General features: G+C 39.2%; 1 protein-coding gene across 1 annotated transcript; it reads left to right on the top strand.

The window, feature by feature from the left end:
* The first annotated feature begins 935 nt into the window (after positions 1–935).
* LOC105380798 (BTB/POZ domain-containing protein KCTD3) lies at positions 936–12959 on the top strand. Its single transcript, XM_048630317.1, has 14 exons — positions 936–1096; positions 1308–1621; positions 2057–2210; positions 2512–2588; positions 2700–2793; positions 3040–3260; positions 3527–3739; positions 3924–4040; positions 4313–4452; positions 5027–5201; positions 6863–6959; positions 11517–11692; positions 11900–11914; positions 12687–12959. The coding sequence occupies exons 1-14, from the start codon at positions 1050–1052 to the stop codon at positions 12848–12850; spliced, it is 2004 nt and encodes a 667-aa protein (XP_048486274.1). The 5' UTR covers positions 936–1049; the 3' UTR covers positions 12851–12959.
* The last annotated feature ends 680 nt before the right edge of the window (positions 12960–13639 follow it).

Below are 13639 nucleotides of genomic sequence, written 5' to 3'. Positions count from 1 at the left end.
TTTTTGTATGGAGATCCGAATTTGATTTTCGCTAATTTCCAAAACTAGTAGACAAAAGTTGTTCTGATTGATGACCTGTGCGTACTAATGATAAATAAAAATATCGATATCGATAAAAAAAACATTCATGCACTATTGTTGGTTGTGCTGACCCTCCAGTTATTTTATTAGACTTTAACTTTTTTATACATATAAAAAATCTAAATCCTATGCTTTAGCCTTTAATTGTAGCTTACCTTTCCTCATCCAGTGGAAATTTGGCCATGAAAATTCTCTTTTGGCCATCTATACGACCGGCTAGCGGCTCTTAAACCACATATTTCACAAGTTTTATAAAACATAATTATTATCAATAATATCAAGCAACACTAATAGTTAGGTACCTCCACACAAACACTGCACTTATCCACAGTAATAATAATATATAAATAACTGTTAAATCTTAATTTATTTATGATTTTAAATTATTTTTCAAACTAAACGATTGACTGACTGACACTGACAGATGACAAAAACCAAAGATGTCTATGATAGCGTAAAAAGTACTCTGTGAGCGGTGGTCGCCATTATTTTACGTACGCGTTCCATACTTATTTTTTCCCAGACTGTCTTTCGCCAGACTGCAGCCAACCGCCAACTGCCATAAACAATTGTTATGACTTTTATGTTTCTTTTCTAATGGTGCCAGGCTCCTGAAAATTTTAGTTCCTCAAACATTAATTTCATGAATTAATAGTTTCACTGTAGTAGAATAATAAATAAAACGCGTGAAGCTGAAACTGGCCGCTCCCACAATTTATAAACTAGCAACATTGAAGTATGTTCCAAAATCAATTTTCAAAAATGGTGGAAACAAAGAGAATGTTAGCGTTCGGTGCCTACGTCAAAACGTCAATTTCATTGTCATTTGTTAATCTGTGAACAAATAAAAAAAACTTTTTTCCATACTTTTGATTTGTTGATTTTTGGACGTCTCTTGAAATGTAAATAAATTTGCTATGCTAGTTTAGTGAAAAATCTTTATAAACTGATGATAATCAGCGTTTAATATGTCTAATTATCAAGAAATAGTTAACTTAAACATCGGTGGGACCAGGTAACTATTGTAGACAGTCATACAAAGTAAGCCACGTAAAGAATATATTCTTATTTTTATTATCTTCGCAAATCTTGCGAGATCTTAATTGTCTCTAGTAGACTCTTGGATTCACATACCTCAACAGACCCCAAGATGACCCACCAGTTCTTCATGGCATTAAATTTGATCCACCAAATTTCCATAATAACAAAATCTACCTATGTTTCAGATTCTCAACATCATGGCATACTTTGACATGGGTCCCAGACACATTCTTCACAGCCCTACTCAGTGGCAGGATACCCACAGTTCGCGACGAAAGTGGGGCCATCTTCATAGATAGGGACCCAAATCTATTTGGGCTTATATTGAATTATTTGAGAACTCGAGACATAGATCTGAACAATGTGAATATTAGAGCCTTAAGGCATGAGTGCGACTACTTCGGAATAACCCCCCTGAGCAGAAGACTGGCCCTATGTGATGAGATGAACCATTCTTCATGTGGTGATGTCTTATTCTATGGTTACTTGCCACCACCATGTAAGTTACAGCTCTAACATATTTATGTTTTATAACTAATTCATTGTTTTTTTGGGCTCTTACTTTATTTATTGACACTAAAACTAGCAAAATCACTTGTTGCATTTTAATCAGTCAAACTAAAGAGAACTGATAACAGTAAAGTTTATTGGCCTTATCTATCATACTATATTTGTGCAGTAAACAATATTTATTTACTGACAATCAGTGAACTAATCATAATTATCATCACAATTACATCTTTTATGGTATTTTTCTGCAAGAAACAAAAATTATGTTTATCTCACCACCATCCGTCATCGCTTTGATGAATAATCTAATCTACTGTTGGAGAAAAACCACTCTCACATACAAACTTCCATTTGACCAAAACCACTATATTACACAGTGTATCACTAAGGAAATGTATTACAAAATCAATGGTATTATTTCCAGTGAACTCGCCCGTGCCGAGTAGACACAACAGCAGCTGTTCTCGCAAGAGCTCCACCGCATCCACCACGGAGCCACCAACCAACCGGACACACTCACGCAACTCCTCCCTCGACCTCAGGAATGTTGGCAGGATTGCTGCTCAGGAACCTTTGAGGTTGGTTGCTTATTTGTAAAGCTTGTAAGCTATTAAATGAAGGGCAGGAGCCGGGGAGGATTACCTGGTTGCGTAATATTTCTTGAGCTGTAGATCTGTCTTTAGACACTATAGATTTGTATACATGTACAATGTGTTCATTTTGGAATGATCTTTGCCCATTTGAGATTTTTGTAACTTGTATAACCTGCCATTCACATTATTCCACGTCATTCCATCAAACCATATATGTGACACAATCTTTTGTCATAGTGTTCATGTCTCGTTTCTGGTATTAAACATTATGTAAATTTAATTTCAGCCGCTGCGGCAGAGGCCACTCAAGAACAGCATCTCTTGGTAATGCCGATTGCAGCAGAGGACACCGCCCACCAGAAAGTAAGTTTACAAGTCACTACCACTAGGCACCTCCAAAAAAACCTTAAAAAATAAACTACATTTAAGTTACTAAGATTGAACAAACACATGATAATTTTGTGATTTTTCCAGTTAACACTTGGACAGACAGCATGAAAGTACAAATTATAAAAGCTCATCACAACTGGATAGCTGTCGCCTCTACACATTTTGTTACTGGATACAAGTAAGTTTTCAACTTGTAGGTATTTATCTAGCAGTGATTGATACATGGCCTCTAATTAACTAAGGGTATATTGGCAACATTGCCATATTTTGTTATATTGACAACACCTATCTTTGAATATTATGAGGACCAGTGAACTTATAGCTATTTTCAAACTTCTTTGCAATCTATCTATAGATACTCCCTAAACAACCCCATTGTCCAGACCCGTTTAACCGCCTCACCACATATAAATCCTATCCACAGATTAACAGACGCCTGCGGGTGGTACGTAGTGTTCCAATCTCCCGTCCAAGACTCGCCCATAGACCGGATAGCGCTCAACGCGAAGACCGGAGGCACCGGCGCCAGCACTAGCGGGGCCACGGCGTCGGGGACTGACATCATGCTGGGCATAGCTAGCGGGTCGATAGTGAGGCTGTGGGCCTTCTCCACGCACGGGGAGCCCGTCAGACGGACTCTGATTGGTGAGTAGCGTTTGTGAGGATATAGAAACAGTTGCAAGAAAATTATACTAAATAGACGCTGGTCAGTTTTAACTGACTTCGTTTTTTTATCTATGTATGTTTTTTAGGTATTCAGATAAAGTTTCACCATACTTTTATACCATAATTGTAGAGTACCTTACCTACCCTTGCGTCACAAAAATAACGAAGCCCCCTACTGCTCTCAAGTTTGACACTGCAACTATGACCACATTTATTCAACCTACTATAACTCCCTTACCCTCCAGGGACCTTCAACCTCGGCGTCCGCGTAGAACACCTACTCTTCGTGGGTCTCCAACTAGTGGCGCTGGCGGGCGGCGGGCGCGGCTCCAAGTGTGGAGTCTGGCACACCAGCACACAGCACTGGCAGGTGCAGGATGTGGCACACTTGACCACTCATGACACGGCGGGGTCGTTCCTGTTGCTGGGGACTAATACTGGACATATTAATTATATTGGTGAGGGATTTTCTGTTTGTATTATATGTCGGTAGATCAGTGTAAGGCCCCTTTTTAGGACCCATTCGTAATCTTCACTAGATGGCGCTACCATTAAAGATCTCAATGGCAATTTATATGAAATCACTAAAACTACATGTCATTGTTATAGTATCTTAGAACTGTGAAATTAATATTGTTTCAGACATGCAGAAGTTTCCTCTTCGTATGAAGGACAATGATCTCCTAGTTACTCAACTCTACAAGGACCCGAATCAAGAACCAATCACTGCTATCTCTGTATACCTAACTCCTAAAACAAGTGAGTTTATTTTTGTTTTTTTTTCAAACTTATTTTTGTCAAAAAAATTGCTTCCGAAATATCATGTAAACTACGCACGGCCAACAGTATTCTAGAGCTAGGCTCTTAGGACTTAGTGGCGCTGTCATCTCATATGTTTTTTCTACCATCAAAATTGGTTGGCCGGCTTACTTTAGAAGTCTGGTTATTCTTCCTAAGTTTGAACCATTTCCCACTACAAACTGTAGCAACTGGCCAACACATTTCTCATACTTTTTACTTATGCCTCTCAGATCTGTGCGGCAACTGGATCGAGATAGCGTACGGCACTCGCTACGGCTCCGTGCGAGTCATCGTGCAGCACCCTGAGACGGTGGGCCACGGGCCGCAGCTGTTCCAGACCTTCACTGTGCACCAGAGCCCTATTACTAAGGTACACTAGAAACGTTAAAACCGCGTGACTCTATTGGTTGGTGCGCCATGCCGCGCTTGGTCGCTATTGGTCTATTAGCCAAGCCCCGCTCCGAATGCTCTCTTGTAATTTGCGGCATGGGTTAGTGTGCGTCATCGTGCAGCACCCCGAGACGGTGGGCCACGGGCCGCAGCTGTTCCAGACCTACACTGTACACCAGAGCCCCATTACTAAGGTACTGTAGAGTCTTAGAAGACGTTTTAATGCCATTGGATGCCATTGGTGCGCGCTATGCCGCTCGCCCGCTATTGGTCAGTTGCAGCATGGGCGGGCTCCAAATCCCCTCTTTTCATTCGTTCATAAAGAAGTTGACTGACTGAGTTCCAAAGTTTCTCAGTACATGGACTTTCGTGCATTGCATATCCCGTATAGTATGTACACAACTACACGCATTACACTTTTACTTAATGACAAGAAAGTCTCTAATAAAACTTCACCTATCTAAAAATGCTATGTGAGACAGGTTTTCCATTTCCATCACCCGTGTTACACCAATTATAACCCTCTAGTCAACACTTCTCCCCCTTTCTTCCAGGTGTCCCTCTCCGAGAAGTACCTGATCTCCGTGTGCAGCGAGTACAACCACGTGCGGTCGTGGCGGGTGACTCGCTTCCGCGGCATGATCTCCACGCAGCCCGGCACCACGCCCAAGGCCGCCTTCAAGGTGCTGGCTCTGGAGGCTATAGCTGCGCAGCCGCATAATGATTGTGGTGAGTGAAATTTCGCTATTTGAACTAGCCCCATTGGTGCGTTGCATCGTCGCTGCCATAATTTTAGGGAAATTAGGATGATCGTTTCTTTGGGAAGACGCAACGGGCATCGCACCAATGGGGCATCACCCTTACGGAGCATGAGGGGACCTTATTACGCAGCCCGGCACCACGCCCAAGGCCGCCTTCAAGGTGCTGGCGCTGGAGGCTATATATAGTTGGCTACTGTTTGAGCTGTGGTGCTGTTTGAACTAAGTTTTATTAATAATAGGTCGGATGGGACTGCTTAGTGCTTAGAGCGAAGCCCCATTGATGTATTGCGTCGTCGTTAAGTGACGTTATGACCGGTCCTTTGCGACGATGCGACGCCACCATTCAGCCTTAGGCGGGGCATGATCTCCACGCAGCCCGGCACCACGCCCAAGGCCGCCTTCAAGGTGCTGGCTCTCGAGGCTATAGCTGCGCAGCCGCATAATGATTGTGGTGAGTGGAACCGTCCCTGGACTTCCACGAATATTTCAAAACCAAAATTTGCCAAATCGGTTCAGCCGTACTCGAGTTATAAGTAGATATATCCAACATAGGTCTGACGGGACTGCTTAGCGCGTTGCGTCGACGTCGCTGCCATATATTGGTATTTATGACCGTTCCTTTGCGACGCAACATAGCGCAACGCAGCAATCACTCTTAGTGCGAGGCATGATCTCCACGCAGCCCGGCACCACGCCCAAGGCCGCCTTCAAGGTGCTGGCGCTGGAGGCTATAGCTGCGCAGCCGCATAATGACTGTGGTGGGTTGATGGATGGATGTTTGTTCGTTGTTTTGTTAATAAGACTGGCCGGAACGGCGACCTTCATACCACCTCTTACCTACCCTATCCATACCCTACAAACCCTTTAATCCTTCCCTGGATTTCCGCCACCTAGTGATGAATAGCGGAACTATCAAACCAGCTACCAGCGTCACCTATAGACAGTTTTTGGTACTTTAATCCGGAAGTGAATACTATTGCTGAATGCCACCTATTGATGAATGGCTGAACTATCAAGCCGGAAGTAACTACAATAGCGCCATCTCAGGGCAGACTTTGGTACTTTTAACCGGAAGTACATACTATCGCCACCTATTGTTGAATAGCAGAACTATTAAGCCGGAAATAACTACAAAAATGCCATCTCAGGGCAGATTTTTGAACTTTTATCCGGAAGTGAGTACTAACACCACCTAACAATGAATGGCGGAACTGTCAAGCTGGATGTAACTACAACTGCGCCATATATACACCTTACGATAAATAATGTAAATATTAAACAGGAAGTTACTACAATAGCGCCATCTATAGGCAGATTTTGAAGATATCAAACCGGAAGTTACTTCAATAGCACAGCAGCGCCATCTGAGGGCAAATATAGGCACTATGAAATAATAGACTACCCACTCCACAAATGAAAAAAATACACTACGTCTACGTACCACTCTTTCAGCTATAAAAAAAAGTATCGGTTTATTTGCCTCATGTACAAATTATATCATCACTAGCTGTTCTGTAGCTGATTGTTGATACATTCGCATAAACTGGTGGTGGATGATGTTTCTATATTTTACTTCTTTACTAAGAACATGTTGAATGGTGGTTGTAAATTTATTTATTTTTGTTTCAGGTCCATACGGCGAGCAAGATGAAGAACAGATATTTATTCAAAAAGTTGTACCTGACACCGACACGCTTTATGTGCGAATGGCTTCCAATGGCAAAAGGTAAATTAATTTAATAGAATAAACAAGGGCCTTACTAGCAAGGTGATAGAGGTTCCATCTTGCTCGATCGTTTTTAAAAAACTTGCAAACAAAAAGTCTGCCCGAGGTCAAAGATACTTAACCAGCGGCTTCTACACGGGTTCGTTTTCGACGTAGATAAAGTCGTTTAATGCGCGTTCCAACAATCGCAGCTCCATATTGTTGGCAAATCGCGATATAGTAATGTTTATGTACATAGATAACGAACCCGTGTAACTGTAGCAGATATTTGTATTCAAGATTTTATTTTATTTTCTTATGATATTCAGATACAGATACATTTTATTTGCTAGAAACATGGTTACATGAGATCTTAAAAAATAAAATAGTGTCTGGCAAGTTTCACCGAATGTTCGGTATGCAAATTTACAGATGCATGCATGCATGCTCATGCTCACATTAAATAATAATTAAGCAAAAATTTACACAATATTACAAAATCACATTATAATTAAAACATTTTGATACATTATACCTATAAAGTAATAATAATAATATAATTTAATTGCAAATGTCATGAAATAAAATAATTGTTAGCGAATTCTAAATATTGATTGACAATTGAATAATTATTATATGGTATGCTTAAAAAATTCATCCATTGTATAAAATACATTTTTAATAAGCCAGTTTTTAAGTTTGAATTTAAATTGTTGTATAGGACTGTTTTTTATGTCGCTTGGTATTTGATTAAACACTTTAATAGCCATTATATGACAGTTTTTACTGTATAGAGCACTTTTATTTACGGGTAGTACAAGACGGTTTTTATTTCTAATGTCAAAATTGACTACATTTCCTACTTTTTTATACATGTCAGGATTTTGTTTTACATGTGTCCCAATTTCAAATATGTACATACCTGTCAGTGTCAGTATATTAAATTTCTTAAATAAAGGTCTACAAGAGTCTGTTTGTTTCCTACCACAAATGGCTCGTATGCATTTTTTCTGGGCTATAAAAGCTTTATTTATGTCTGTGCAATTTCCCCATATTAAAATACCGTAGCTTAAGATAGATGACACATAGCCATGGTAAGCTGTGAGCGCTACTTGTAGGCCAGAGATCTTGTTAAGTTTATATAGTACATACACAAACCTATTTAATTTGTTACAGATAATATCTATTTGGCATTTCCAATTACAGTGTCTGTCAAGAGCGATACCTAGAAATTTTACATTATCTGACTCTTTAATTGTTACATCTTCATGTTTTGCTTCAATATGTATTCTATCATTGTTATAGTTTTGAAACTGTACGTATGTAGTTTTATCTATGTTAACATTGAGATTATTAATTGAAAGCCAGTCTACTACTGATTTAATAGTTACATTGACTTCCTTTTCTATGGAGTCTTTATTGTTTGAAACGATTATTGATATATCATCAGCAAATAACGTTGTTTGGTAGGAAGTTATCTGTGTCAAATCATTGATGTACAACAGAAACAAGAGTGGTCCCAGGACACTTCCTTGTGGTACACCGAACTTAACCTCTCTTGTGGAAGAATCGAATGACTCAATTGCTGTGTCAATATTTTTTTCGAGTCGCACAAACTGTTTTCTCCTATCCAAATAGCTTTTGATCCAGTCCTGAGCTGGGCCTCTAATTCCATAATATTGACATTTATTTAATAGAGTTTGGTGATCAACGAAGTCGAACGCCTTGGTCATGTCAAAGAAGATTACCACCGCAGGTTGCCGGTTGTCAATGAGGCTGGTGACGTGTTTGACCAGTGTATAAACCGCCATAGTAGTGGATTTATTTTTTTGAAAACCAAATTGTTGATCTTTTATTATATTAAATTTGTTCAAAAATCGTACTAGTCTTTTTTGGAAGATTTTTTCAAATATTTTTGACATTACGGATAAAAGTGCAACCGGTCTATACTTATCCATGGAAGATTTAGATCCTTTCTTATGTAAAGGTTTTACCATAAATAGTTTTAGTGTGTTTGGAAAAATACCTTGTTCAAACGACACATTAATAATGTAACTGATAATTGACGATACTAAATCGGCCGTAAATTTTAAAATTTTGGTCGATACCTCATCTGGACCAACCGAGTTTGTATTTTTTAATGATATTATAGTTTTGAAAACCTCTGCTGGATCGCAGGGATGAAGATACATGCTGTTGTTTAATTGTTCTAATTTAACCTTATTGCGATCAAGTGATACGTTTTCCGTTATACCATCTATAAAAAAATCATTAAAACATTCAGCCATCTCCTTTGGATCCTTGATTGATTTATCATTTAGTTTAATTTCTTTTATGTCGCGTTTTACTGATGTTGTTCCATTTGTATATCTATTTATAATTTGCCAAGATTTTTTACATTTATTTTTTGATTGTTTTATTTGTAAGTTATTAATATTTCTCTGCGATACATGAATACATTTTTTTAAAAGTTTGGAATAGGCGTTAAAGTGTGTTTTATTGTCTGAAGAATTAAATCTATAATAATGAGAACGCAATCGTCTTTTTGTTATACATGATTTTTTTATTCCCTTGGTAATCCACACTCTACGATCCATTACATTTGATACCTTTACTCTGACTTTTGGAAAACATAGTTGATAAAATAATACGAACAAGGAATGAAAATGATCAAAAGCCTCATCTAAGTTATCCGCTTGGTATGATTCACTCCAAGTAAGGCTACTTAAGCATTCTCTAAACTTTACAATGTTATCATTATTTAAATCTCTTTTGTAAATATAGTTATATGTTTTGGGTTTTTCGATTTTTTGTGCAACATCTAGAATCTGTCCTGTATTGTGGTCTGACAAACCCAATTCGATTACCGTACCTGTGCTGTCCGTGATATTGCTTACAAAGAGATCCAGACAGGCTGCTTGTCTGGTTGCGGATGTGATATGAGATACCATGTTAAAATTCAAAAGAATCGACTTGAATATTTTTGAGTTTTTTTCGTTTGACTTGATGGTGTCTATATTGAAGTCACCAGTTAGAATAACTCTTTTGTTAGATTTTATAACTAAATTGTGAAGCAATTTATTAATATTATCAAAAAATACATTAACATTCGAGTCTGGTGTTCTGTAGATACATAACAAGGTAAAATTTTGGTGTATAAGTTCAATACCACAACATTCAAAGGTTTTTTCCTGGCAGTAACTTTGCAGCTCTGAAAGAGTTCTGTATTCAATGTTTTCTTTAACAAAGATACATACTCCACCTCTCTTTTTATCATTTTTAATTTTCCTACAAAAAAAATCTGCCAATTTATAATTGTTAAAATGTAGGTTTGCCTCTTCTCCTTTTACTACGAATGTCTCCGATAGGCAAACCACATCAACAAATATATTATCATCATATAGATTATCAAGACAAACAACTATTTCATCTTTTTTTGATAAAAAGCCGGCAATATTTTGATGGAACAAACTTATCTTATTTTGTTTTTTACATACGAAAGGAATTTATATTTACCTTTGTGTTCACTGTACTGTTTTGAAAATTTTCTGATATTTCAAGGTTTTCCTCGTGCCGTTTTTGACGTGTAGCTACCATGTTATGAAAATAATACGGAATGCTGCCCTTTTTGAGAGGATTTGCTTTTGGCAAGTGTTTTTCTAGTTTATTGCACAGAAACTTTTCGTTATAGTCGATTGTGTCAATCATAATATTTAATTCATGACTCAAATCTTTTAAATAAGTGTGCCTATTTTTGAAGAATTTCTTAATGTTTACATATTTGCAATTTATTGAATTTTGACATAGAATTTGTAACATATTATTAAGTTTATTTTCATTTAAAAACTGGCTTTGCAAAATATTTACAATAATTACAGTGGATTTATAATATGTTTTTATAAAGTGTGAAAGTTCCATTGAAAGCTGGATAGGATTCTTGTCATTTTCTCCAACACAGATTATGACCTTATCGGATTCTGTAATGTTGGTGTTGTAACAGGACTTTAAGATTTCTTCACAGCTGGCATTTGATTTAATGTAAGACATAACTTCGTATTTTTCGTACTTCGTATCTCTTCTAGAATTAATCACGGCTGACGCCAAACCTGTACATTGTTGACCTCCAAATATTAAGATGCGTTTATTGCATTTTATTGTCGCATCTGGTCGCTTCTCAGAGCTTTGCGCCGTTGTTTTCTGGCTGGCAATAGGGGCTGGTGTTTTTATTTCCGTACACTTAGATTGCTCTTGTAGTTGTGGTTTCGGTTCCACTGGTTCTCGTACCGTGACAGTCGGGGGGTCAAAATGATGAAGAGGTGTGCTTGTATCATTGTGTGTTAGTTTAAGACGTTTTGGTTTTATTTGAGACTTCCTAGAGTTAGATGCAGGCGTTTTTTTTTGCAGTATCCCCACAAATCTTTTGCAATAGTCCGGCTCTCTTTTGTAGTTCCAGTACATCTGCTTCAAGCTTAATGTTACAAATAATTGACAAATAATAACACAGATATGAAGTCACCAAACCCTCCTACCCTCTTCTAATCCTTTTATCGATCCACTAAACCCCAACCTCCTCTACAGGGTGTGCACAATCCGCTCAGTGGACGGTTCAGCGGTCTCCTGCTTCGCTCTAGCGGAGTGCGAGGGAGCTCTACGGCCGCGGCGGCTGCTGCTCTGCGGCCACCGCTCCGGCGCCACGCAGATATGGGACCTCAGTGCCGCCATTGATAGAGCCGCCAAGACTGCGTGTGTGCAGACTGCAGGTGTGTGTGATTAGGAAATTGGATGTGTCTATAGGCCTGCACATAATAGCATAGAACGCAATAGCATAGCATAGAATATAATAGTATAGCATAGAACATAATAGCATAGGCCCCGCCGCCTGCTGCTCTGTGGCCACCGCTCCGGCGCCACGCAGATATGGGACCTCAGTGCCGCCATTGATAGAGCCGCCAAGACTGCGTGTGTGCAGACTGCAGGTGTGTATTGTGTGGAAATTGGATGTGTCTATGATGTCCTCTTCGTCGTATCCGACAACAGCGACTCTTGCTACACTCTGTTATGTGCTCATATGTGGCTAGCAAGTCCGAACTTCGTCTTGAACACCCTGTCACACTGAGCGCAGTAGAGCTGTCTGATATGTCTATAGGCCTGCACATAATAGCATAGCATAGAACATAATGGCATAGACCCCGGCGCCTGCTGCTCTGTGGACACCACTCCACAGATATTGGACCTCAGTGCTGCTATAGATAGATAGAGCCGCCAAGACTGCGTGTGTGCAGAGTGTGCAGACTGCAGGTGTGTATCGTGAGGCACAAAAGCTCTAGAGTCCAGATCCGTGAAATCCTTAAAAAAATCCTTGGCATAGGTGGATCTAAATTGTATAGCATTTCAGGGCAGGTTTCGCGTCGTCTCTACAGAGTTTTCCGGGATTAAAAGTAGCTTATATTACTGGAGTTAATGGAGATTTAGAAAGAACTTTTGAAATAGGTCCAGTAGTTTTGGGGTGCTCGATAGGAGTCTCCACCTGTCTTGTATCAACTGTGCCGAATATACATCCGGTTAATGACCATAAAGATCTAATTTGGCTAGTGTTTTCGCCACGGTAGTAAACTCTAGCCCGGCTCTAGTGTACATAATATGTCAGCGACACGTAGTATAGCCTATTTGATACAAACGAACAATCCCATCTTTCCTCTGCAATGTTACCAATACATACTAACAACCAAACAATGAAACAATCCACAGGAGGATCAAACAGCGAAGACAAGCGCGCGTCAGAAGACGACGCGACGGTCCCGGACGGGGGCCCTACTCCGGACGAGCTGGTGCGCCTACTCTCAGCCTGCGACCTCGACGCCACGCCGGTCGCGGTGCCGCAGTCGCCCAACCGGCCCATACAGGCGCCGTGATCAATATGGCGTCAGGACACGGATGCGTGTGATTAGGAATGTGACGCGGGAATGAAATGGGGTTTGTGATAAATTGGCGTAAAATGGTTAACTATTCTCTTATATTATGGATGTATCCAATCAAAGATAATTGAATATGAGTATCAGAATTATGTAAAAATAGGGTCATCGTCTCATTAAGGAAAATAATTATATAATTGACTGTATTATGCCGGGAACACCCAAATATTCCGAAAAACTTTTTTCCGAATTTGATAACCCCGAATATGTAATTTACGAAATATTGCAATACCGATTTTTTTAAATACCGAATTATAATATTCACGAAAATTATAATTTCGAATATTATAATCACGAATATTGTTATTACGATTGTTAAATATACGAATGTTAAAAAATACGATTACTTAAATATACGAAAAATAAAATACCGATTTATTATAATCACGAAAAAGTCAAATCCCGATCGGAAATATGATAATTCGTGATTTTGACAAAAAAACATAAACGTCTTTAAAACTTTAGAACCAAAACCAAAAGATAGGTGCGACGACGAGCAAAGCTAGGAGGAGCGTGTTAGGTGCACATAGATATCGAAAAACAAAGCGGAGCGCAGCGAAGCGGAGCGGAGCGTTTCAAATATAGAGCAAAACAATTGCTAGGATTTTTATGGTGTTTAAACTTAAAAACCTTAGGACCTAAACCTAAAGATAGGTGCGACGACGAGCAAAGCGAGGAGGAGCGTGTTAGGTGCACATAGATATCGAAAAACAAAGCGGAGCGCAGCGA

Source organism: Plutella xylostella, chromosome 25 (assembly GCF_932276165.1).
Source record: "Plutella xylostella chromosome 25, ilPluXylo3.1, whole genome shotgun sequence".
NCBI classification, from domain to species: domain Eukaryota; kingdom Metazoa; phylum Arthropoda; class Insecta; order Lepidoptera; family Plutellidae; genus Plutella; species Plutella xylostella.
Note: the sequence above shows the minus strand (reverse complement) of the source record. Positions and strands in the feature narration are given on the sequence as shown.

What these genes read in the sequence shown, in the direction of transcription:
- LOC105380798 (XM_048630317.1), top strand. Translation starts at nt 1,050, where the DNA reads ATGTCTAATTATCAAGAAATAGTTAACTTAAACATCGGTGGGACCAG. An exon ending in GCTGCTCAGGAACCTTTGAG is followed by an intron (nt 2,211 to 2,511) that starts GTTGGTTGCTTA and finishes ATTTAATTTCAG; the next exon opens with CCGCTGCGGCAGAGGCCACT. An exon ending in ATGGCTTCCAATGGCAAAAG is followed by an intron (nt 6,960 to 11,516) that starts GTAAATTAATTT and finishes CCTCCTCTACAG; the next exon opens with GGTGTGCACAATCCGCTCAG.